Source organism: Marasmius oreades, chromosome 2 (assembly GCF_018924745.1).
Source record: "Marasmius oreades isolate 03SP1 chromosome 2, whole genome shotgun sequence".
Lineage (NCBI taxonomy): Eukaryota > Fungi > Basidiomycota > Agaricomycetes > Agaricales > Marasmiaceae > Marasmius > Marasmius oreades.
In genome coordinates, this window is record NC_057324.1 from 2,052,586 (window position 1) to 2,076,172 (window position 23,587).

General features: G+C 47.5%; 11 protein-coding genes across 12 annotated transcripts; 7 read left to right on the forward strand and 4 right to left on the reverse strand.

The window, feature by feature from the left end:
* The first annotated feature begins 21 nt into the window (after nt 1-21).
* On the forward strand, nt 22-2,318 carry E1B28_004306 (uncharacterized protein). Of its 2 annotated transcripts, none has more exons than XM_043148769.1 (7): nt 22-167; nt 215-469; nt 533-940; nt 990-1,336; nt 1,393-1,793; nt 1,850-2,080; nt 2,137-2,318. In XM_043148769.1, the coding sequence occupies exons 3-7, from the start codon at nt 535-537 to the stop codon at nt 2,300-2,302; spliced, it is 1,551 nt and encodes a 516-aa protein (XP_043013371.1). In that variant the 5' UTR covers nt 22-167; nt 215-469; nt 533-534; the 3' UTR covers nt 2,303-2,318. The 2 variants fall into 2 exon arrangements, with proteins under 2 accessions (XP_043013371.1, XP_043013370.1); XM_043148768.1 differs by having other exon boundaries at nt 33-167; nt 519-940.
* A 65-nt stretch (nt 2,319-2,383) lies between these two features.
* On the reverse strand, nt 2,384-3,696 carry E1B28_004307 (uncharacterized protein; the record flags this gene model as incomplete). The annotated part of the gene is made up of 6 exons (XM_043148770.1): nt 3,640-3,696; nt 3,404-3,491; nt 3,307-3,349; nt 3,093-3,253; nt 2,673-3,039; nt 2,384-2,621 (listed from the first exon to the last, which is right to left on the reverse strand). Exons 2-6 carry the CDS (start codon nt 3,489-3,491, stop codon nt 2,384-2,386), a joined length of 897 nt encoding a protein of 298 aa, XP_043013372.1. The 5' UTR covers nt 3,640-3,696.
* A 93-nt stretch (nt 3,697-3,789) lies between these two features.
* E1B28_004308 (uncharacterized protein) lies at nt 3,790-4,994 on the forward strand. Its single transcript, XM_043148771.1, has 6 exons — nt 3,790-4,139; nt 4,208-4,332; nt 4,384-4,450; nt 4,500-4,686; nt 4,738-4,793; nt 4,860-4,994. The coding sequence occupies exons 1-4, from the start codon at nt 3,818-3,820 to the stop codon at nt 4,631-4,633; spliced, it is 648 nt and encodes a 215-aa protein (XP_043013373.1). The 5' UTR covers nt 3,790-3,817; the 3' UTR covers nt 4,634-4,686; nt 4,738-4,793; nt 4,860-4,994.
* Nucleotides 4,865-6,957, reverse strand: E1B28_004309 (uncharacterized protein; the record flags this gene model as incomplete). Its single annotated transcript, XM_043148772.1, has 7 exons — nt 6,892-6,957; nt 6,686-6,838; nt 6,366-6,638; nt 6,134-6,316; nt 5,988-6,085; nt 5,871-5,938; nt 4,865-5,817 (listed from the first exon to the last, which is right to left on the reverse strand). The coding sequence occupies exons 1-7, from the start codon at nt 6,943-6,945 to the stop codon at nt 4,865-4,867; spliced, it is 1,782 nt and encodes a 593-aa protein (XP_043013374.1). The 5' UTR covers nt 6,946-6,957.
* Nucleotides 6,958-8,568: 1,611 nt separating this feature from the next.
* Nucleotides 8,569-11,148, forward strand: E1B28_004310 (uncharacterized protein; the record flags this gene model as incomplete). Its single annotated transcript, XM_043148773.1, has 11 exons — nt 8,569-8,800; nt 8,849-9,178; nt 9,232-9,338; nt 9,388-9,655; nt 9,706-9,799; nt 9,853-10,076; nt 10,127-10,275; nt 10,323-10,458; nt 10,507-10,743; nt 10,793-10,927; nt 10,981-11,148. The coding sequence occupies exons 1-11, from the start codon at nt 8,777-8,779 to the stop codon at nt 11,146-11,148; spliced, it is 1,872 nt and encodes a 623-aa protein (XP_043013375.1). The 5' UTR covers nt 8,569-8,776.
* Nucleotides 11,149-11,166: 18 nt separating this feature from the next.
* Nucleotides 11,167-12,948, reverse strand: E1B28_004311 (uncharacterized protein; the record flags this gene model as incomplete). Its single annotated transcript, XM_043148774.1, has 5 exons — nt 11,167-11,336; nt 11,387-11,567; nt 11,619-11,927; nt 11,981-12,583; nt 12,634-12,948. 5 exons carry the CDS (start codon nt 12,946-12,948, stop codon nt 11,167-11,169), a joined length of 1,578 nt encoding a protein of 525 aa, XP_043013376.1.
* A 130-nt stretch (nt 12,949-13,078) lies between these two features.
* On the forward strand, nt 13,079-13,663 carry E1B28_004312 (uncharacterized protein; the record flags this gene model as incomplete). The annotated part of the gene is made up of 4 exons (XM_043148775.1): nt 13,079-13,137; nt 13,195-13,268; nt 13,319-13,449; nt 13,505-13,663. 4 exons carry the CDS (start codon nt 13,079-13,081, stop codon nt 13,661-13,663), a joined length of 423 nt encoding a protein of 140 aa, XP_043013377.1.
* Nucleotides 13,664-14,139: 476 nt separating this feature from the next.
* E1B28_004313 (uncharacterized protein) lies at nt 14,140-17,403 on the forward strand (the record flags this gene model as incomplete). The annotated part of the gene is made up of 15 exons (XM_043148776.1): nt 14,140-14,255; nt 14,310-14,371; nt 14,424-14,494; nt 14,550-14,763; nt 14,816-14,955; nt 15,005-15,338; nt 15,392-15,486; nt 15,537-15,830; nt 15,878-15,974; nt 16,032-16,215; nt 16,269-16,609; nt 16,662-16,894; nt 16,944-17,006; nt 17,055-17,120; nt 17,179-17,403. The coding sequence occupies 15 exons, from the start codon at nt 14,140-14,142 to the stop codon at nt 17,401-17,403; spliced, it is 2,535 nt and encodes an 844-aa protein (XP_043013378.1).
* Nucleotides 17,404-17,613: 210 nt separating this feature from the next.
* On the forward strand, nt 17,614-18,977 carry E1B28_004314 (uncharacterized protein; the record flags this gene model as incomplete). The annotated part of the gene is made up of 3 exons (XM_043148777.1): nt 17,614-17,866; nt 17,920-18,786; nt 18,838-18,977. 3 exons carry the CDS (start codon nt 17,614-17,616, stop codon nt 18,975-18,977), a joined length of 1,260 nt encoding a protein of 419 aa, XP_043013379.1.
* A 276-nt stretch (nt 18,978-19,253) lies between these two features.
* On the forward strand, nt 19,254-21,013 carry E1B28_004315 (uncharacterized protein; the record flags this gene model as incomplete). The annotated part of the gene is made up of 5 exons (XM_043148778.1): nt 19,254-19,417; nt 19,480-19,701; nt 19,757-20,548; nt 20,604-20,684; nt 20,737-21,013. 5 exons carry the CDS (start codon nt 19,254-19,256, stop codon nt 21,011-21,013), a joined length of 1,536 nt encoding a protein of 511 aa, XP_043013380.1.
* Nucleotides 21,014-21,174: 161 nt separating this feature from the next.
* Nucleotides 21,175-23,528, reverse strand: E1B28_004316 (uncharacterized protein; the record flags this gene model as incomplete). The annotated part of the gene is made up of 9 exons (XM_043148779.1): nt 21,175-21,561; nt 21,616-21,795; nt 21,851-22,008; nt 22,062-22,368; nt 22,421-22,565; nt 22,615-22,833; nt 22,887-23,153; nt 23,206-23,418; nt 23,470-23,528. The coding sequence occupies 9 exons, from the start codon at nt 23,526-23,528 to the stop codon at nt 21,175-21,177; spliced, it is 1,935 nt and encodes a 644-aa protein (XP_043013381.1).
* Nucleotides 23,529-23,587: the final 59 nt, after the last annotated feature.

Genomic DNA, 23,587 nt, shown 5'->3' on the forward strand with positions numbered 1-23,587 from the left:
GACCGAGTCCCTGTTAGTCATCCTCTTCCCACCATGGAACATGCAGAACATGCAGAACATTGGAAGGAAATAAAGCTTTCTCTTGAACGACCTTACAAAAACGACCAAGGACAGTTACTTCCAACCTTATTCGATATTACTCCTGAAGGAGAACTCATATATGAGCCGTAAGTTTACAGTTCATGTGTTCCGTGCCGCGTTAAGTCTTCGCTAGTAAGGAGTCTTCCGCAAAGGTTCTTGGGGATAATCTTCGTCGTATATTTCAGGAACGTGGATCCGATTTCCTCGAGAGAAATAAAAGCAGTTTTCTCGAATCGGGTGTCCTAAATTTTGAAACGGTTACCCAAGATCGCGAGGAACCTGAACTCGGTGCCAAGGATGAAGAGACCGAAACAGATGAGATGACAGTCAAGCCAATGACCGTTGAGGAACTATTTAACATGCGTATGGAGATTATGCCTCAGCTCTAGTGCGTACATCTTCACCTCTAATACATCTTTCACACATTCTTATCGCAGTATTGCCCTCGGAGAAATGAGCCATGCCAGGGACCTGCTCTCGCTCCTTCTTTCGTCTGCATCCACGTCTGTACAATTCCCTTCAACGACTGATGCTCAATACCAAAACCAGGACCTAGACACACTCTCAGCTACCATTGTTAACAAACCTCCCGCGATAACTCCCCTTCAGGCGTTCAACGCTCAACTCGTGATAGGTGGGAAAGATGAAGCACTGAGGAAAGCCGCGGGTCTTTTCAAAGCCGCTGCAGAGCGGATGGAAAGAGGACGCCTTCGTAGTGAGCATTACTGGGTTGACGCCCTCAAAATCAGGCGCACGAATTGGGGTTTGATCCCAGCACCATTACCTTTTGGTGCACCAACAGGAAAGGGAGCTGACAAGATTACCAAGGATTTCATGATCTCCTATGGCCTTGAAGAGTGTATGCATCGTTTATTGATAATGGAAATAGCTTGCTTACATTGTCTCAGCCTCCCCCATTTATAGACGGAGAGCAGTTGCTCAGATGTCATATACTGGCGATAAAATGAATGCAGTGTTATTCCCTCATAGACAAAATACTCGCCTCCGTATCAGCGTGGCTTCCACGAGAGCAGACGGATCACGAACTGGTGCCTCCAACTCGTATCAAAACAGACCAGAGGGAGATATGGATCTAAATAACACTCTCAGAACAGCTCAACGAGAGAACATTGAGCAAGAAATCTTTGCCCAGATCGCGAAGGAAGCAGGAAGATTACCTACTGCATCTGCCCGGGTCTCAGAAAGACTGATATTAATCGATGCTGCTCAGAACACAGAGTTGAAATTCGAACTCGTGAGTTGTTTCTTCTGCAAATCTCTCCGTCAACTCGACTATCTACTCGCGTCTAGGTTGGCACCGATGAATCCGCAGTAGCGGAAGACCAAGATCCGTTCAGCAAGGCAAAATGCGACTTTATCTATTATTATCTACTCGCTCTGCTGCTGCGAAGACACACGCACAACAAGAGAAGTCGTTTAGGGATGAACGAGCATTCAAAATCGTTGGGAGGTAGTAATTCCCTTCCACCACCCATACTCCAGCCCGTCATCGACATGCTACAGTATCAAGTATTCTGCCGAAGAATCAGAGCAGAGTTGGACGCCGTCTGTTTAGTTTTGACCAAGGCTGGGATTCCCACAACGTTCCGTTTCAATGGGGTAGAAGATATAGGCAAAGACCTTGTCAAACTAGCTGTTGAGCCTATCAATCGACCGATTGGCGGCGAAGCAACACTCCGAGTTGATAATCGGTAAGTAACTCTGTATCCTAAAGTCGCCAAGGCTGAAAATGGCGGCCTCTCTCAAGATACACAATTCGATTGACTATGCTGTCTCCGTCTTCTTTGACGGTACATCTTTCGCAAGCAAGTATCTCCATCCTTTCAATCCCAGAGTTAGGGAAATTATTGTCAGACGAGGTTGAAAAGATCGTCTTGGAACGAATTTGTGGCCTCGGACGTCAGATATGTGATGACGTGGGCGGAGTATGGTTTGTGGATACAAATCATTGCGTCGGGCGCTGGGACGGCTGTGCATTGTGGGTTCTCTTTCGAATGAAGGTGTCCGTGGACATATTCCTGACTAGTGTTCCAGAAACTTTCATGTTTTCGAAGGAGAGCGCTCTGAACTGAACTGCACAGCGTCGCGATTCCGACGAAGTATTAAAGATGTGACTGTCAACAAATACGACAGTTCCAGTACCATGTCAGTTTTGGCCTGGGCACAAGACGTGATACGTCGCTCAATAATAGACGGGTGATACTTGAGGCATAGAACCATCATAGCATGTAGGACATGGTAAAACACAACACAATAAGCTACATAAGACAGTCGAAAGTACTCAGTCCTCCCCACCGGCCTGGAACTCCTCGATCCTGGCCGCAATTTTCTCCTTGCGCTGGGTAAGGGTGAGTCTCGCAGGCCTGTATGTTTTAGATTCGGCTTTCCAGTCCTTTGTCTTTTCGGTGGGCTTGAAAGACGGATCTTCACGTATAGCTGCGTAGGCATTAGTATAGATCTCCTCAATATCCTCAGAGCCGACACCGTCGGCAAGGTACGTGGAGAACTGCTTCTTGAAACTTGAAATAAATTAGACTAAGCATGGTCAACAGTGAAACGGGGGAGCTTACCGCTCATCGTCTTCCTCTTCCAAGCTCTCCATGTACTCCGCAACATGTCCACCGAAAATGTACTTTTTGAGCACCTCAGCATCAAGCTCCTTGCTCTCCGCGTCGTATCCTGGGAAACGTTTCTCGTTGTGAGGAATAAAGACACCACCATCGCTAGCACCCTTCATGGCACCGAAGACACGGGAACCGGTAGAAGTCCGCCTGAGACCGACATCAAGGTAGGCTTTGAATGGCCGAGGAGCACCTTCATCGTCCAACACTTCTGTGACGGAGAAAGTGCCATCAGGTTCTGCGACACCTTGGTACTTGTCCGCAAGCCCGAGTTTTGTCAAAGCGCGCCTAGCGCAAAGGAGACCGGTCGCATAGGCTAAAATTTACAATCAATACCGTCATTCCTTTGTGAACCATTCAAGTGCTCACCTGCGGTCCAGTTGGTAAGGCCATGGTTGATGCCGTAGCGAGGTAGCTCTTTTGATCGTGCCGCGGCAAGAACAAAATCACCTTGCAGACGAGCGTATACGACTTGAACGATGACTTCCCTGTTGGTGAACCGAACAACAAGGCGGTATTTGGGTGCATTACTGAGCGTCTATTAGAAAGATATATCGATGCCAAATTCCTCGGGGTCTCTCACTATTTGTTCTTTGCCTGAGTGACCAGTCGTTTGCGGGCATAGTCTAGCAGGTAAGATAATAAGCTTCCAATTCGCCAACATGAAATGGATCGCTTACAATCAGTTTTGCCTTCTCTTCGTCTCCGGTACTTGACTTGAAAACGCGAAAAGTAAGCGTCGGTCTTGATCTTTTTGACGAACGGCATCTAAGTAGGAGCAACAAGTCAGCCTACAGTCACCCGAAGCCGGAACATTCAATCCAACAACTGCGAGCGAGATTTCGAGCTTCAACACATAAGAAGGAGCTCTTCTGACGGAAAACAGGGTCTGTACAATGAGTAGTAAGCGACATACCTTGAGGAGAAGAGAGGGAGTGTCTTGAGGTTGGGAGGCGTGTCTCCGACGATGAAAGTTTGAGCTTCTATTTTTGGAAAATTATCAATAAATGCAAATACGTGCACTGCCACCTCTGCAAGACGTTCAGTCACAAAATTGTGACCTAATGTGCGACAGCCTGCTTCATCCTTGCACCATGGATCCGTACGCCAATCCCTACACCCAACAGTATAGCCAATCCTCATCTTACGATATCAACCCATATCATAAGCCTTACCAAGGACCCTCTTACCCAATACCAGGTTCTTCGTCTGGTCATAGCGCCCCAGTTCCTGCCAACGCCTACGAATACGATGTCGGGATACTCGCACAGCAAAGTGTCTATGTGCCTGGAGCCATGATTGACAAGCGAGGAGGCTCTGGTGGCAAGCTGGCGAAAGGCGGCAAGCGCACAACAGTTCTGTGCAAAGGGGGTGGCAAGGTTTGGGAGGATCAAACTCTCCTTGAATGGAATCCATGTACGAAATCCGCAGTTCTTTTTCCGCAGTTCTTTTTTCGCTTGCTTCTTCTGACACGAAATTTATAGCATGGTTTAGATTGTTCGTTGGCGATCTCAGCAATGACGTTTCAGATGATGTCCTGGCCAATGCATTCAACAAATATCCTTCATTCCAGAAAGCAAGGGTCATAAGGGATAGGCTGAGTCAAAAGGTGGGTGAGTCTCTATTGCCTGCAGCTGTTTTGGCTTACATTGGACTCTAGGCCAAATACGGTTTCGTTGCCTTCTCCGACCCGGAAGATTTCTTGAGAGCTTGGAAAGAGATGGATGGTACATCTATCTTATCAGTTTGAGATATCACTAGCTCATTTTCTGATAGGTAAATACGTTGGTAACAGACCCGTCAAGCTCAAGAAAGCGGATCAGACAGCCATCCGACCAGTGGAGATAGGTCATCGCAAAGCTAAGCAGCTGGAAAAGGAACTGAAGAAGAATAGGCATAAGCCCTACTGATATAGCGGCACTCTAGATTGACAAGGTCATCTTTGTGGTTCAGTTTCGGTTATGTATGTTGATCCTCACACTGTCTATACTCGAGATCACTTTTTTCTCGACAGCTTATCCGAAGTTTGCCCTGTTATCAGCTCCTGAGCTTGTAGCGGGTACTCTAGAGGTGAACTCTTTCTCATTGGTGTATAGAATATAATGAACATTGTTGATGGCTTGCTTTGAGATGTAGCTCAGTTAATGTGTAGTATGACCTTCAATCCCCACAATCCGGGCAGATGTACGTATACCAGCAGATATCCATTTCCCTTCCACCTTGTTGCAACCCCACACCTTTACTTCCGTGAGTTTTGTGCAACCTTCCAATATTTGCTTCAGGACAAAGTCATCTACCGCTCGGCACCAGCCAAGGTCGATCGAGGTTAATTCTGGACAGTTTGCAATCATTTTGAGAGCCGATAGCTCGACATCCTTTAAACCATTGATATCCAATACTTGCAAATGTGATCTTGAATGATGTAAAAGCGAGGAGAGAGAGCTGGAAAGAAGATCTGGGTTTCTAGAAAAATTGACGTAGGACAATGGGTGGTTACTCCAGCCGGAGAAAAATTTGGATACGCCCTCATCCGTCAAGAGTGGGAGTGCACGTAAAACCAGGTCTGAGAGTTGGTGAGTGCTTTCGGCAACACCAAATTCGAGCACCGCGTCAGTTAAAAGGGAGTGATTAGACAAGTTGAGTTTGGTAAGCGTGGGACCGATGTTTGAAAGAAGAGTGTTCACAGCGATATCAGTGCAGGAGTTCGTGGGTTCGGATACGTCGAGATGGAGAAGTGATTTGCACGACCCTATGTGTTCGAGAAACTCGTCGCACATGTGCCCAATTTCCCTCAGGCCTAATCTTCGCAATGTGGTCGCACTACTCGCAACGAGAGCCTTCATACACTCGAGGTTGAACCTTGGACTTTGAGTAATTAAGAAGCTCTCAAGAGGCTTATGGTTCTCAAAGAAAGCTATCCAAGCAGGAGCTCGAACAAGGTATGGTCCGAGGAGCTCAAGGGATGTAACGTTCGGAAGAGTTGTCTTCCACGAGTCCATAACGTCGTCTGAAATTTGACCACATAAGTCAAGGCGGAGGGAAGTCAAATTGGGATTGAGCTGCGCCAAAGTTATCAACGAAGGGGTTGATAGTTCTAATGCGATTTCTTTCAAAATTACATGTCGATGAGAATAGATGCAAACTTACTAGTGGCGTCGTAAAACGTCAGTAAAGTGTGGTGTGCTCCATAAAATAGATGCGCATTATCCGGAGTCCTATTCCCTCGATCAGCATGGAAGTAATGGAAGTAGTAGAAAAACGAACAATCTACGGTTTTTTGCGATAGCTTTTGAGATAGCTTCTGTGTTCATCGCTCCGACGTCCCCAAATGCCTCAATGTCATCGATATATTCAGAGATGATCTGCTGTAAAAGTTGGCAACATTCACGTAACAGAGTCTAAAAACTCACATCAATGCAGACGGAAACGAGGGAAGGAAATCGCTTCTCCTCAAAATATACGACCTTCCGCTTCTCCGTCGGTTGTTTGCGTTTCCTAACAGCAGATTTCTTGAAAGGATCGGTACCAGAAGACTTGGCGCACGGATGACACAAGGACCCTGTCCCATCAGCGGTAACTATAGTATACCTTGTCTGGAACAACTCGTCAAGATAAAGCGAACGGTGAGTTTGAGATACGTACCACTGTGAACTGTTTTTCGCATTTGGCGCATTGTTCAAAACTTCCGATCGCAGGCTTTGAATAAGGCCCAGGATTAGCCCACATTGATTTAGACAACGCGTTATAAGCATCTTCATCTTCATCTTCATATTCGTCATCGTCCCCCTTCTTTGTGGCCTTTTTCTTGCGTTTGATGCTATTACCTTTACCCTTTCCCTGACTCTCTACTATTTTCGATTTTTTGGGCGGTGACTCTAGTTCATCCAATTCGTCTGATGCGTAACCTCCTGCCCTCTGTTGGATTGGTTAGCTTGTGACAAGAGGATAACGCGTCCACGCACACCAGACCTAGCTCGTCGACCGCGTTTAGAAGTTCTGCGGGTGATTGAAGTCTCATCGACACTGGGAGGCTCTCCAGAAGTGTTGCTCGGTCCTGGCACTGATTGGTTCTGTGTGGCGCGACGAGCTACGGTGGAAGGAGTGATTCCAGAGGCCTGAATCTAGTGTTAAGCAGGGTTTGAGTATTGTGCATGTGCAATACACTAACCCTAAGAAATTCTGTGAGAGCTGAAGTCGGTCCTCTAACATTGTTGTGACTCATGGTGGTTGAGCGGTGAAGGACAGAATTCCCACGCGTCACTTGAGCCCCTTCGGCATATGGACATGTACAGAGACTTCACTTTTTTTTTTGTGGAGCGTTGTCAAATGACAGAGGTGAGCAGACGCCTAGCTGTCCCCGTTGCCAGCAGCTGGGTCGACCGAAGTCGGTGCACGTTCCTCCCGCTAGGCTGCAAGCCTTGCTAGAGTGTAGAACCACCTGAGGAAACGCCGTTACGCGCGAAGTGTGAGGGCTCGGGTCACTGTGCGGAGATTTTCTAGAAGCTTATTTGTTATCTATTCCGGTAAGGCCTTTTTTCTGTAGACATTTTTGTTGGGTCGAAGGGGGTCCCGTATTCATTTGAGTTACAGCTGAATGCGAAATTGTAGCGCAATTATGAACCAATACTATTCTGTTTAGGGATATGCAACATTTTCGAGTACCACTTCCACACACCACTTACCGTATCAAAAATTTGACTAGAGTATTTTAATAGTGCTCAAAACGTTAACCTGAATTTATGAGGATTTTAGGATAGCTGTAAGAAGCCTCGGAGAGTGTCCGAGGGTGATTCGAGAAGTGCAAAGCGTTTTGTCACGTATCGTCACGTCCGGCAAGACTTCGGCAAGTAGCAAAGCTCGCGCCAGGCCAGCTCACTGCCGTCTCGCTCACAGGTCGATTTGGGACCTCTGCTGTATCGTTTGGCTTATTCCACACTACCGTTCACTCCCCTGCCTCTGAAACCTTGTATTTAATGCTAGTGTTTTCATTTACACTTAACTACGTATCTAAAATTTTGAGATATATTCCGGAATGTACCGTTCCTGGGCTGTCACGCTGTAATCACAACCAGATCTGAGCTATATTTTAAATTTCATTTCATATCCTTTGTCTTTCAGTGGCTACAACTGTACATACAAGCTCATGTGTAGTCTACGGATCCTACAAAAAATTGCCGAGCCCACAAATAAATGGGAAGACCAAGTTTTATCCAATTTTGCATATCCTTGTCATTTGCACATCGGAAACCAGAATAGTATTCGACCCCGCCTTTGTTTGTTGTAAATAAAATCCAAATTTGGTAACTGAGGTAATTGCCCGACGCTCACGTGAAGGTTGAAACATTGACCCACCGCTGTCTCTTTCCACCAACGTCCAGTGCAGGTGCAGGCTGTCACTTCTAAGGCTCAAAGTATTTACTTAAAGCTCTTTGAAAGCTGTCTACAAGTCCTTTTTGATTCAATATCGATGGAGTGGGATGGTGTGCTGGCGTCGGGCAATTACCTCACAGTTACCAAATTTGGATTTTGTTCTGATCACTACAAACAACAAACAAACAAAGGCGGGGTCGAATATTGGTTCATAAATTGCGCTGCAATTTCGCATTCAGCTGTACTGTTTGAGGTTTTGTAGTCCTCGAGGGGAGCGCTTGAAGCAGTGTTTGGACAGAGACTTTTCTTCCTGCATCTTTTTCGGTTTTGCAATGATAATGTCGCCTTCATCATATATATACAGACATTTATTCGTTGAATACGAACCTCGTTTATTGCTCTTCAATTTATTGATTGCAGATCCTGATAAATACTAGGAGGGGTCGCCAGAGTTGAATGTGGCTCCCTCCATCTAGTTGCTCATTCCTTCATTAACACTGGCATTCCGCGGGCAGGATTGTTTCCATCCGACTTCTGGCCACATCGTCCTCGTTTGGTGTGAGGATCTCTATCGATCTTTGACCTTACATTTGAGGAGGATGATACTTATATCGTATCTGCTTTTCCCACGCCCTCTGATTATTGCCTTCCAAGCGTGAAGCTTGAACAGCGATCTTGCAACCATGGATATTGACAAACTTTTCAAGGTATGCGCATTTCAAATGTTTCTACAACTTCATAGTCGGAAGCTACAGGTTCCGAAATATCCGGTTGGTGGCGTCAAACGCAAAATGCCTGACAACCCAACGCCAGAAATGCTGAAGCGGATGCGCATGGACATCGAGCCCGACGACACTGCGGTCGTCGGTACAACAAATGGCTCTCACAAGGACAAGGGAGAGTCCCGCGCTGCTGCCGTGCATGATGAAACAGGGGAAGACGTCTCAGACAATTTCGCCCCCGGAGGTGACGCGGATTATTTCGCAGAGGAAGACGAAGAAGGTCGTTTTTTTGGGGGTGGATTGACGGCAGAGCAGAAGGAAATCCTCAATATATTTGATAATGCGTCGGGAGATGCCCAATACGTGAGTAATGTTCGGTTTAGGTGTCAGGACCGAAATGAGCAAACCAAGTCTAGATGGAAGATTTGTCTGCTACCGGAATACGGAAATTACTGCTGAAGCTCGAACGCACGGTGAATAAAAACCAAGAACAAAGGTCCAAGTATCCAGATGATCCAACAAAGTCAGTAATTGTTCGTGTCCCCGTCTTTTGCTCAGAGTTTCCGCCTCAGATTCATCGAATCCGAAGCAGACTTGGATAGTTCTATCAAATCATTGCTTCCTCTCGCTCAAGTACCTGCAACTGCTTACCCTGAATTAATACGGTCAAATACCGTCGGTTTATTGGTCGGTTTACTGAGTCATGAAAATGCGGATATTGTCATCGACGTGGTGGAAGTCTTTCATGAGCTGACAGACGAGGATGCAGGAGGGGAAGACGCAGATGAAGAGGATAGCCAGAGTAACAGCGAGGCACTCAAATCTCTCGTCGAGGCACTAGTAAGTGATGACACGCGTCATTTCTACCAATGATAAATGAATTCCGTTAGTTGGAGAACTCGATCTTGGATCTACTAGTCGAGAACTTGCAACGTCTGAACGAAGACGAAGAGTCGGATCGTCAAGGGGTGTTCCATATGTTGGGTGCGTCGTCGCATATCTTCGGGCCTGAGGGGCATTGTTTATCCAAAACGCAGGAACATTCGAAAACCTCTTGAGCTTCAACCCCTCCCTGGCGACACAATTGGTCTCGAAAACAAACTTCCTCCCTTGGGTCCTCGGGCGTATCCAAGCTAAACGGTTCGATGAAAATCGTGCATACGCCGCGGAAATCCTCTCCATTCTCTTGCAAGATAACCAGAATAATCGTCAAGCTCTTGGAAAGACGGATGGTATTGAAGTATTGCTGAAGGTCCTTTCTGTGAGCGATAACTCTTTTGGGATCTCTTTTGCTGATCACTCCTTGCTCAGCATTACCGTAAACGAGATCCGGCAGATGCGGACGAGACGGAATTTATGGAGAACGTGTTTGATTCACTATGTTCTGCGTTGGGTGAACCTTCCAACAAGGAGTTATTTATCCAAGCAGAGGGCCCCGACCTGATGGTTCTCATGATGAAGTCAGTCGAACAGTTCAGCTTGTCAGATCCAGTCTTACATCCCTCAGAGAAAAACTGCAATCTTGTTCTCGGGCGATCAAGACGCTAGATTTTGCTATGTCGGGTTCTTCTGGCACTAGGAGCTGCGAGGCGTTCATTGAAGCTCTAGGACTTAAAACTCTCTTCTCTATCTTCATGGGCAAGGTAGTTTTTATGTATCGATTGACCCATGGTGCTTGACCAGTTTCCCAGGGTGCCAAGAAAAAAAACTCGACGAGTGTTCTTCCAGCATCTGAAGATACTTCACATATACTGGGAATAATATCTTCCTTGTTCTCGAACATAGCGTCAGAAACGCCGGAACGGATACGACTCCTCGCCAAGTTCGTTGAGAACGGTTATGAGAAGGTCGACCGTCTCCTCGAAATCCGAGATAACGCGAGAACGCGCCTTCGAGCCACAGAGAAGCAGATCGAGGCTCAGAAAAAGGTATATTTTATCAAACTGTCATCCCTACCCTTCTTCATTCGTTGCTCAGGAACTAATCGAGGCAGGCGAAGAAACCGATCCTGAAGAGGAAGCTAGTTGGTATTTGCAGCGCCTAGAAGGCGGTCTTTATACCTTGCAGAGTGTTGATTATGTCCTGGGTTGGGTGGCCATGGAAGATGATGGAGTACGTTTTGATCGTTCGTCGGCACCGAGCTCTGTTGAAGTCTCTCCTCGTAGATTCGTGCACATCTCTCAAAGATGATGGACCGCAAAAACCAATCTCTACGCGACATTGTTCAAACATTGAAAATATATATGGAGAATATGGATGAAGAGGGGTCTGGTGATGGTTCATCGCAAACGGTTATATTACAGGGTTTAATCGAGGCGCTCAATGTCAACTGAGGCGTATTTGGATAAGTATCATCGTACCACTGGTGTAGCGGATGCTGCGAATGCTAGGACCATGTCTAATGCCCCTTTGGTCCGTTGGACTTCCTTCTGAAAACGTATTTCAGCCATCACCTTCCTCCGTAATTGTATAAAGAGGCCGTCGATAACGGGAGACTGCCCAAGGATTGGCGTGTACATCTCTGAGGGGAATGTCAAGGGAAAATAACTAGACTGAGCTAGGAAGACAAACCTATGACTACCGATGCGACATCGCAGACCATCTGCCCGAAACGAGAATCGGTGGTATGTCTCACCAGAAGGCGGAGAACAGGTTCTAACATGACATCGTCACGGTACGACAATGCTATTCGCAGTCCGTCTCGATGTATCAACTCTTGTATGAGTGAAAACGCTATCGTCGGTGGGACGTTCTGGAATGAATGATGTCAGTAAGTCGCTTGATCTCAAACGACCCTATCGACCTTTTTGAGAACGGCATCGAGAGCAGCTGAATATTTAAAACTCTTCAAGAACTTGTCATAGTTCTTCAGCCTTCTTGACCGTCTACTTTCAATCCGCAACTCGTTCACATCCCCAAGGGGCTTTGCCTTTCCTTTGCCTTTCAGCTGACCCTGTCCTAAAGAGCTTCCGAGGAAAGAGTCGTAGGTCCCAGACTGGAGAATGGTTGTGGCCACAGCAGCAGCATTATTTGCCTCCGACTCTTTTGGCTGTCGCCTTCGAACCGATAGGGTCCCGTCTGTCATTCCAGCTGCAATATGAGTCTCATCAGGCTGGGTGAATGATTAGACTTGGGTCAATCTCAAAAGAAGCTTCATAACCATACCGATATTGCTAGACAGAGAAGTGGTGCTGGATACCTCATGGTATGAACCACCTTATAGGTGCTGACGTCGTAAACTTTGACCATTTGATCTAAACTGCCGGTAAGAAGCCGAGAAGCACCCGAGTCGAACGTCAACGACGTGACGGTCTTTTGATGATTGGACAATGCTCGAACGCAACGTCCACCCGCAACAATGTCCCATACCCGGAGGATGGGTCCAGCAGCGGATACGGCAACGGTACCTGAGGGAAACATCAGGACTTGCTCGACGGGAACATTTCCTTCCCTTCCCGACCCGCCAGCACTCATTACAAGCTCACAGTTGCCCGAACGTGTATCGAACAGGCGCACTGTGGAATCGTACGATCCAGTTAAGATTAAATGTGGATTAGAGGTGGAGGCTTGGCCAGAGCGAACATAGTCCGTATGAGAGGTAAAGCTGGATATGCATGATTGTGAGGGTACGTCCCATAATTTAGCAGTTGTATCATCGGAACAAGAAAGTACTTGTGTGGGGGCTAATAGCGAGAATTTCGTAACGTGCACGGGTTGTTTATGAGAGTCGAAGGTCCGAAGTATGGCACGCGAATTGATGTCAAAAACCTGGGGCGACATGAGTGTTACAACAAATACGTGAGGTGCCTTCCACGCACTTGTATGAGGCCGGTATCATCCCCGGCAACAAGAAGTTTGCCATCTGCACGAATGCATCCACTGCGAGCGATATCCTTGAATCTGGAAATGGTTTTGGTGACCTTTTGAGTGCGTGGTGCGTATACTTGAACGCGAGTGGCAGCGGTCACAGCATAACGATGTGGTTTTGAAGGCGAGAAATGTATTGAAGTGACGGGTGCATATTCTTTGAAGAAAACAGAGTTTTTGAAGGACCGCCAGTATTTTCCTTCCGATGAGTGCTTGAACGAGGAAGAGGGGGGATGAGCTTGAACTACCACTGGTAAGTAGTCCATGGAATTTTTTTTCGAAGGTGTTAGTACTAGTGTGACAATGATTAACGTGATGCGCGATGATGTGACCCTTGATCGATCTGAAATTTTTGTACCTCTTCATTCTCCTGTACTTCTCAAACCCACTCGCATAATGCTCCTCTACTCTGATGTTATCTCTGAGGATGAGATGATCTCCGATGCCTTTCCTCTGTGAGCTTTTTAAAGTTTAATCGCTTAGTTCAACCTGAAATGTTGTTCTGTTTTCAGAAAGACCGTCGATGACATTGTTTATCAAGTCGACTGTGCCATGATTGTCGTCAAGGACGGCGACGTTAACATTGGTAGATCTGATTACGCATCCTTTTCGCAGGAGATTTATCATCCAGCTTAGGTGCTAATCCCTCCGCCGAGGAGCAGGAGGAAGCTCTCGAAAACGGTGCACAACAAGTCAACAATGTCGTCCACTCCTTCCGTCTTCATCAGACGAATTTTGACAAGAAGACATATCTATCTTACTTGAAAGCGCGTCCAGCTTTGCAATTCGCACAACATATTTGTATCTGACTGTCTTATACAGGGTTACATGAAGACCATCAAGACGTACCTCCAGGAGAAAAACCCGGATCGTGTTGAAGCTTTCGAAAAAGGCGCAGCGGCCTATGCCAAAAAAATTGTCGCCAACTTGAAGGATTTCGAATTTGTAATGAATCTCCACTCTGGTGCCGGAATTGTTTAACACATTTTCCTAGTATATTGGCGAGTCCATGAATCCCGAGGGCATGGTTGCTCTTCTGAACTACAGGGTAAGTATTGTTCGATTTTCTATTCGGCCGTTCATTGATTAGCTGCCTGTCTTGCCGTAGGAGGATGGCATTACCCGTGAGCTGAACTTGTCTTATTTATCGAGGTTGATCGAACTTTACATTTCTTAGCTTATTTCACCTTCTGGAAAGACGGTTTGAAGGAAATCAAGCTATAGCTAGTAGAGCTATCGGGGTGTTGACTATATGTAAATACCTGAGTTACTTTTGTGACGTAGATAGCCCATGATATCGCTTTTCGCTTTTCATTGTGTTTATGTACGATTGTTTTATTCGGAATTGAACAGGCTGTTCAAACTCTCTGTCAGTTGACCGTGGTAAAATATGAATATATCGCGACGCGTTTACTTTACGATGGCCAGCGACGTTCTACTTCTACGGATCCGTTCTTATGTCCGACTTGTTACCTGCATTAGAATCGATCGTTTATTTACTAGTGCCAGCTTCTAGGAATGATAGCTCTCTGCGAAATGAACTCGTAACAATATCGCAAGACATACTTCAAAGGTGAGATGTTCAATGATCTTACTGTGGTTTGGCTGCTCAACATCTCATTCGCAGTCGGATTGGGCAGCGCCATGAAGCCGATATCGGTCATCTTTCGGACCTAATCAAGCGACAATGTAGGATTGAAAAGTCTTTACTCAAGGAGGGCGCCTGATTGACGCAGACCAGTAATCAAAACGACAGACTCAGAATCTGCATCCCTTCGTTTCACAAATCTATTGTCGCGATTACTCGACCAGGCGAGTTGTGCGCAGTCGTCATCTCCGTGGAACCACATTGAATTGTTATTTTTAGCCTGTTCTATCGAGGAAACACGCCTGTGTCCAGTTCTTGCAATCCGTTTCATCTTCGCGCCATTCAACAACTGGACCACCCTTTCTCCCATCATTAGCACCTCCTCCTCCCTCTAGAAAGGCAGCTTCACCATCAAGTCCCAGCCCTCGAACTCCTTTACCCCAAGTGGGAAAATCTAAAGCTGAAAGACTGAGGGAATATCGTCTCCAATCGGGTAAGCTGGGACGGTTCATCGTCTGTATCATCCCAGTTAATCTTACGTTTAGTAGCGGGTACACCTCTTCCTGAAAACCTACTATTACGAGATACTTTATATCTCCTGCAGGGCATATCGGGAAGATATGTCCAATTCTCACCGGATCGGGACTTGGACGATCAACATACCTTAGAGTTCGTGGAGAGTGGGGTAAGTCGCCAAGATAGTCTCCTCCATCAGTATTTCAATACCCTTATAGCGCTACTACATCTCGGCTCCAACGAAAGCTCTTATTCATCGTCTGTCTGAAGTCGGTTATTTGTACACACGGGTTGATGTTTTTGTTCGGGAACGTGGAGTTGCCCATGGGGTCGGAATGATTGAACAAAGCTTGTGTCACCATCTGCAACTGAAGCTTACCGAATACTATCGGCTCATCGCTATTTTGGAGTCTCAAATGCTCAATCCATCCTCCGATGGGGATAACAAGTTGAAGCAAGAGAGTGGCCTCACTTTGTGGCGGCTGGACGTCTGGATTAATGAGTGGCGACTGAGAATGAGGATGATGAGTGTGTGTGTCGAAGGAGCCAAAGGTACGTGCTGATCAGCTCCCTACTGCCAATTCAATTTATCTTGTCCTCTGCAGAATCACACGGAGGCGCTTTAGTAAACCTGATACACAGCTACACCGACAACGGCGATCCCTTTATTCGCACATTCACCGACCAACTGCTGGAGGAGGTGGGGTTTGGTACCACTCGTGTTTCGTTCGAGGGCTGACCTCGTTTCAGGTTTCAAAGCCGTTCTTTTCCACCCTTCATAAATGGCTCTTCTCAGGAGAGCTCTATGATCCTTTTTCAGAATTTTTTGTTGCCGTGGATTCTTCTCTGGCCCACGTCCAACACGTACATCCCTCATCGTTAGATGGCGGAATCAATCAGCTTTACGATGACAAAGACGATCTTAAATTTGACGATATGGATGGGCCCAGGCATAGGGAAGGCGGCTTACGGCTATGGGAAGAGAAGTATCGGCTTCAAAAAGATATGTTGCCCATGTTTGTCGGAGAAACATTTGGAAGAAAGGTAAGCCTCCCTCCCTCGATCTTATCGGGGGCTAATAGCTTCCCCAGATCTTCTCTACCGGCAAGAGTTTGAACTTCATACGCTATAGTTGTCGCGACAGCGATTGGGTGGTTACAAGAGAGAAAATGAGCAACACTGGTGGTTGTGAGTGTTGACACTTCCTGTTATGTGATTTTCTTTGTGATTGACGTCCATCATCAGTACTCAAGTACAGCGATATCTCGGGACTAGAGCGTTCAATAGACGCTGCGTACTCGCTGGCAAGCCACCGGTTTTTCGACGTGTTTATTGAAAAATTCAAGCTCCTTGACCACCTGAATGCTTTGAAACATTACCTCTTGCTCGGTCATGGTGATTTTGCCGATCAACTGATGCTGGCGTTGGGGTGCGTTGATTCCAATCGTACATATTAACAACCCATGATGATACTCGTGCTAGGCCAAGCTTATCGAAACCTGCAAACACGCTCTTCCGCCACAATCTGACGGCTACTCTGGAGGCTGCTATCAGGTCCTCAAACGCTCAAAATGACCCTCCTGATGTTCTTCGTCGGTTAGACGCGCGCATGTTGGAGTACTCGAGAGGCGAGATAGGATGGGACGTTTTCACCCTTGAATACAAGGTGGACCCACCTATTGATACCGTCATCGATCCCGATTCAATGGTTCAATACCTCAAGCTTTTCAATCACCTGTGGCGTATGAAGCGTATCGAAGGTACGCTCAGTCAATGCTGGATGCGAATGGCTGGCGGGGCTCGCACGATTCTTCGGATACCCGGTAGGTTTTTGTGTGTGCTGCCTGCGGTTTGATTGATCTATACGTTGTGTAGAGCTCGAACCTGCTTGGCATCGAATCCGTGGACGTATGGCTGAAATGGTCCACTTCATCCGGCAGTTACAAGCTTACTGTCGGTCAGAAGTCATCGATAGTTCGTGGAAGATGTTAATGGAATTTCTACGGAAACGGGAGGGTGACCTTGATGCGATGATAGAGGCGCATCAGAGCTATTTGGGGAGACTGGTCAGGCAGATTCTTTTGTTGTCTTCAAAGACAGGAAAGGAGGTGAGTCAGACCCACGGTGATCAATACTGCAGTATTGACACATGTTCAGGAAAACGTTCTGACTCAAGTCACGGATTTATTCTCGATAGCAATTCAGTATCGGGAATCAGTGGTATGTCCAATATCATGCATCGTTGTCAAATGTGAACCAGCCACCCAGGATAATTTCTATAACTTCTGTCTATCTGAATCTGCGCGACGAGATCGACTGCATGACGAAGAGCGAGTAAGCCGCCAATCAGCCTCTTGACCGATCTGGTTTCACACCAATTGCGTTGGTATAGGGAATCTATTCAGGACCACCCTCTCAAGGAGATGAGGACGAGCCCCTTGACGAGGCAATACCCCGTCTAACGCGTCCCATCAATGAATACGGATCACAATTCACAGAACGAATGCATACGTTGATACAGCATCTGGCGATACATACCGACCATGACTGTCGGCGCTTAGGGCTTCGGCTCAACTTTTCGGAATTCTATCGCTCGAAGAAGGATGTAAAGACATGATTGTATGTTTATTGTATTGTATTTTGTATTTGCTCTATTTGATTTCGATTTGCTGTGAACGAGCAAAGCCGCAGCAGTCAGTTATGTAAGTGGGTGAAGCGTGGGAGGCCCCGTGGGAGACTTTTGGCTCTACTCTCGTCTTCCACTTTCACTACACATAACGCAAGAAAGGGCACACGTCTCTCGCTTCAAAACAAGCATACGACTGTGATGGCGTCCAGCGAGCTTTTAGCACAAATACAAGCCGGAAAGAGATTGAAGAAGGCAGAAACAAATGATCGAAGCGCGCCTGCAGTCGATAAGCCCAAAGGTGGAGGAGGTGGAGGAGGACATACTTCTGGTGCAAGTACTGGGGGAGGTGGACTTGCCGCAGCAGTGGCTAGCTCCGGTGGACCACCCCAACTTGGAGGACTGTTTGCGGGTGGGATGCCCAAATTGAAGCCAGCAGGCCAGAATAATTCGGGTATGTCGTTAGAAAATTTCTTGTATCTGTCTGATTCTCAGGACACTTTGTAGCAAGAGCACCCAGTCTAGGCAAACCGCCGTCTGTGCCCAAGCGGGATTCACCCGCGGCTCCTGTAGCTCCTTCTCGGCCCGTTCCTCCGCCTACGAGTGCGAGTAGACCCTCTCCAGCAAGACCTGTACCCCCACCAACAGTACCTTCTCGGCCCGTACCTCCCCCCGTTGTGCCATCACGGCCTGTGCCTTCCCCTGCTGCCCCCGCGACACCGGCATCTTCTCGTCCAGTTCCTCCTCCGGTTTCGCGTCCAGTTCCCCCGCCAATTGCTCCCCTCGCAAGAACAGCTCCTGCCCTTCCAAATCGTGCTGCACCCGCATTACCTTCGCGCCCCGTACCATCCCCACCTCCAAGCTTACCTGCCCGTAAACCTCCTAATCGACCCACTCCTTCACCATCTACGGTAGCACCACCTCCACCCGCAAGACCTTCGCCTGCAATTCCTCCCCGCGTGTCTTTACCATCCAACCGTTCCGTATCCTCTCCGACGTCCAAAGGACCACCAGCTATTCCACCCAGAGGTGGTAACTCGTCGCTCGGGTCCCCTAGCAAAACTGCACCGCAACCCCCTGCTCTCCCAGGCAGAGCAGCTCCTCCTCCTCCAGCAAGACCCTCTAGTGTTGGTTCTTCTGCTTCTGCTTCTGCGAAAGCAGCGGCACCGCCTCCACCCACAAGGAAACCTCCAGTTGGAGATGTCCCTCAACCACCTCCACGCATAAGAGCTCTTTCAGAGGCTGAACCACCCACACTATCACCAGCACCTCCTGCCCGATCTCCACTAGCGCCTCCTCCAAGGCGGCCAGTATCTGCGATCGTCACCGGTTCCAGCGCAAACGGCGTGACATCATCTGCACCACGGCGAAAAAGTGAGATTAATAAGTAAGATTATTCCGGTTGTTACTCATCATCCGTTTCAGTTCCGTCACCGCCGCCCAATGCTGGTTCTCATACATTCCCAGTCTCCGACTTTCCACCTCCACGACCTTTCCAGCCAAGCTTAAAACAGTACGTTAGTGGGAGACAAAAGGGCGCCACCTTTGATTTAGGACAACTTTAAGGGACTAGTTCTGAATTGAATTCATGATTTCTGGAATGGCTAGCGATTGATGAATTGAATACTTGATCTGACTTCGTGCGGAAAATTGTAGTATTTATATAGCAGAATATTGCACGCCGAAATGTAAGCAGTGCGCGCGCTACATACGTTCTACGTGTCAGTGGCAAGTGCCAAGTTAGACACGAAAGCGACACGTCAGTATCTCGAACCTGCATAACCGATTATAAAAGGTCCTATTTATCTTTTCCTCCTGTTACACTTCCACGACCCCCCACCATGCGCTGCTTCGCTCTGTCAGCGCTTGCTCTTTCCATCGCCTCATTCGTCGTCGCTGCCGATGCTGAGGACAAGCCTTCGGACGTCATCAATCTAACTGCGGCCGATTTCGAGGCGAAGGTGAACCCGGAGTCTCTCATTCTTGTCGAGTTCTTCGCTCCTTGGTACGTTTATAATTGATAGGGTGCTTCACCTCTTATGTTCATTTCTTGTTCTCGTGTTATAGGTGCGGCCACTGTAAAGCTCTAGCTCCTCATTATGAAGAGGCTGCCACCACACTTAAAGAGAAGAAGATTCCAATCGCCAAGGTCGACTGTGTCGACCAGCCAGATCTCTGCCAGGCAAACGGCGTTCAGGGATATCCCACGTTGAAAGTTTTCAGGAATGGCACCCCCACTGATTACAACGGCCCCAGAAAGGCAGAAGGTATTGTCAGCTACATGGTCAAGTAAGTATTTTTCTCTCGGCTTATTGTTTATCACTCAATAAGCTTCAACGTGAAGGCAATCCCTCCCCGCCGTCTCAGAAGTTACTGTGGCTAACATCGAAGAATTTAAAAAGGCTGACAATATCGTCGCTATTGCATACGTTACCAGTGCTTCTCAAGCCCCTGCTGCTGAATTCAGCGCCACCGCCGAAAAACACCGTGACGACTTCCTCTTTGGTATCGCCTACGACAAAGACGCTCAGGCAGCTGAGACCGTTCAGCCTCCGGCTGTCGTTGTTTACCGTTCTTTCGATGCTCCTCGTACAGAGTACCCATACCCTATCGCTGATGCCAAGGCCGCAGACTTTGAGGAATGGTTGAAGGACTTGGCTATTCCCATCATCGACGAAGTCAGCGGCGAGAACTACGCCATTTATGCCACTTCCCCTAAACCCCTTGCATACCTTTTCCTTGACCCTACCAAGGACGACAAGGACAGCCTTATCGCTGCCTTTAAGCCGATTGCAGAGGAATTCAAGTCAAAAATCAACTTTGTGTGGATCGACGCCATCAAGTTCGGTGACCATGCTAAAGCCTTGAACCTTGGTGAGGCCAAATGGCCAAGTTTCATCATCCAAAACGTCCAGAAGCAGCTCAAGTATCCTTTGGATCAGAGCAAGGACCTGACTCCCGAAACTGCTAAGCAGTGGACCATGGACTTCCTCAAAGGCGTTTTAGAACCTTCTCTCAAGAGTGAACCTATTCCCGAGACACAGGATGAACCTGTCTTTGTATTGGTTGGTAAACAGTTTGATGAAGTTATCTTTGACGACAAGAAGGACGTCCTCGTTGAATTTTATGCTCCCTGGTACGTTTAGTTCCACTATCCTCAATCATATGCCGTTCTAACGTCAGTGGTGTAGGTGTGGACACTGCAAACGTCTCAAGCCTACTTGGGATCAGCTCGGCGAGCGTTACGGCGACTTGAAGGACAAGATCACGATGTAAGTTTCCTCCATTTTGGCAACCTGTATGGTTCGCTTAACGTTTCTGCAGTGCTAAGATGGACGCCACGGAGAATGATATCCCGCAATCCGCCGGGTTTAGTGTTGCCGGTTTCCCGACTATCAAATTCAAGAAAGCCGGTACTCGTGAATTCATCGAGTATGATGGTGACCGTTCGCTAGATAGCTTCATTGCTTTCGTCGAGGAACATGCTGCCAACGACCTTGAAGTCAAGAGCCCTCCAACTCAGGCCGAGGACGCTCAGACTCCACTAAGTGCCGAGGAGAAGACGGAGGGGAAAAATGAGGATGGCCATGACGAGCTTTAAAGGCCGGGAATCAATCGCTGTATAGTACGCTATGACTTAATATGATTGATTGCTTCTTCCACACGGAGAACCACACAACTGCTGGTGCGCTCACCCTTGTCAGTCCTGAAGTGTACAGAAAGTACAAAAACGCTATGTTAGCTGTCTACATAGCCTTCGTTTTAGAGATTGGTGAATTCACTCTCAAATGCTTTCTGGCTGATTTCTCCCTTGCGAACCTTCTTAGCCATCCGCTCTTCCCTCGCGATATCTTCCCAGTCATCGTCGCCAGCGTCTTCAAGCTCCCCCCTTGGTCTTTTCAGAGCTTGGTCCATCTGTCGCGTGGATTCTTGCTCTTTGGACCATTTCTTTTTGTTGGCCTTTTTCTCCTTTCTCTTTTCCCGCTCTTCCTTCTGGTCCATCTTTCCACTCCAGGCGGTATTTGCTTTCTTGTTTGCCGCCTTCTCAGCCCTCTGCTTTCTCGCACGTTGTTGTTCTTCAGAGAACTTCGATAAAGTCACCATGCGTTTAGTCTCCTGCAACTTGTCCGCATAGGCGTATTCTTTCCACTGGGACAACAAATCAATAAACCCAGATTAGAGATCCCGGAGATTATTACTCACGTCGACGTCCGCGTCTTCCCATTCCTTGGGATCAATATCCTTGAGTTCTGGCATCTTGGGGAGACGAAGCAGACCATAACTTTTAGCCAGACCAACGAGGTCTAGATCTTTAACACGGAAGATATATGACGCTTCATGTTTAGAATACGCCCGAACAAATGAAACGAATGCCTTCACCGCCTGTAGTTATGGGTTGTAAGTTGTAAAGATCTTTGAACCACAAGATTGGACTGACCTGGTCATGTAATGCGCGATCCGCTAGAAGAACTTTGCGACATCTTCTGAGGTATAAAGAAACGTCCTCGTCCTCGGGTCGATTTTCATCCAACAACAGTCCCCCCTTCCCAATATACGAATGTCTTTTCAACGGTATGCGGCGAACCGACATCAAATCTACGACAATTCAAATGTACCGCTATATGTACGAAATGTTAAGCCAAACTCACCGACGTATTCCTCCTCTCTCCCGATCAACATCGTATAGGCTCTTCCACTGCGACCTGCTCGAGCAGTCCGCCCACATCTGTGTGAGAATGCCTTGGCATCAGAGGGAGGGTCATACTGAATCACGGTATCGACGTGAGGAAGATCAAGTCCGCGAGCGGCAATATCTGTGCACAATAAAATTGCAGGAGTAGAAGGGGTTGTTATTGCAGAGGAGAATGCTTCGAGTGTTCGCGATCGTGCCGAGGGTGTGAGATGACCGTGAAGGGAATGCAATGTTGCATTGGATGATAGAAAAGGGGGCAGTATCTGTGACTTATCGTTACGTTGTGGTCAAATAAATCGAACGAACTGAACAAACGTGATAGAAATGATCGACGCAAGCTCCGGTTGCAAAGAATACGATGAATTGGGACGACTGGAAATGCGATGCCTCGTGTAGGATCAGGCGAGCCAGTTGTATCGTTTTCTCCGAAGCACGACAAGTGATATAGAAATTCTGCAAACTGTGACACCCTCAAAAGGAGGTAACATGAATTTGACTTGGTCACCCACTTCGCCGGTATTCGTCGTTCTTCAACAGTCTCTTTGACGCCTTCTCTACGGGATTGGACCTTGACAACAATACGAGCGGGGTTTCGTAGTCCTACGCGGACTAGTTCGGAGATAGCGTCCACATCGGTCATAGTAGCGCTGAAAAGTCCCGTTCGTCTTTGCTTGGGCAGGTGGGTGAGGATTCGAGTAAGCGTGTTCTGAAATCCCAAGTCAAGTAATCTAAATGTGTTCTCAGGCATAAAGATGAACAGTCATAGACTATGTCGACCTACCTATCGGCTTCGTCCAGAACCAGGACCTCCAACTCTTTAACATTCACTGTCGTTCGACCTCTTCCGAGTAAAAACTCTTCGATACGTCCTGGCGTTCCGATAACAACGTCGGCTCCCGTGTCCAAAAATCGCTTCATGTCTTGCTCTGGAGACGACTGTTGTGAAGAAACCAACAATAGCGGTGGTGGAAGTGAATTGCCGTCGGAATAGGAGGGCTGAGCGGATAGAAAGGCCGAAAAGACGGAATGTATTTGTGTCGCAAGTTCTCTAATCATCACAGCGTGAACCCCAGGAACTAGTAATACTTCAAAGCTCGTACCGTGTGGGACTGATTATGAGTGCACCGATTTCATTTTTTCGCAATCTGGTCCGAGCAATGAGTCTCTCCAGTACTGGGATCACAAATGCCAATGTTTTTCCTGAGCCTGTGACCGCCTCCACTACGACGTCTTTATGCTTCATGAAGAGTGGGATCGTCGATGCTTGAACCGGTGTCATTTTTGTGTGTCCCATGGAGTCTATCACATCGAGACTTTTGTCATGTCCTCAGCAAAATTATAAGAAAGAGTTACGAGGGGCTCACATCCAAGGCGTCAAGGGTGCTGGGAGCGAGCCCCATGGTCCCGCAAATGCAGTCTGCATCCTGAGGTTACAGAGAACAAAAATATGAAAATTGATTCCCACGCGGGTGGCGAAACGCC

What these genes read in the sequence shown, in the direction of transcription:
- E1B28_004308 (XM_043148771.1), top strand. Translation starts at nt 3,818, where the DNA reads ATGGATCCGTACGCCAATCCCTACACCCAACAGTATAGCCAATCCTCA. An exon ending in TCTCCTTGAATGGAATCCAT is followed by an intron (nt 4,140 to 4,207) that starts GTACGAAATCCG and finishes CGAAATTTATAG; the next exon opens with CATGGTTTAGATTGTTCGTT. An exon ending in AGCTTGGAAAGAGATGGATG is followed by an intron (nt 4,451 to 4,499) that starts GTACATCTATCT and finishes ATTTTCTGATAG; the next exon opens with GTAAATACGTTGGTAACAGA.
- E1B28_004306 (XM_043148768.1), top strand. Translation starts at nt 34, where the DNA reads ATGGAACATGCAGAACATGCAGAACATTGGAAGGAAATAAAGCTTTCT. An exon ending in GAGATTATGCCTCAGCTCTA is followed by an intron (nt 470 to 518) that starts GTGCGTACATCT and finishes TTCTTATCGCAG; the next exon opens with TATTGCCCTCGGAGAAATGA. An exon ending in CTCCTATGGCCTTGAAGAGT is followed by an intron (nt 941 to 989) that starts GTATGCATCGTT and finishes ACATTGTCTCAG; the next exon opens with CCTCCCCCATTTATAGACGG.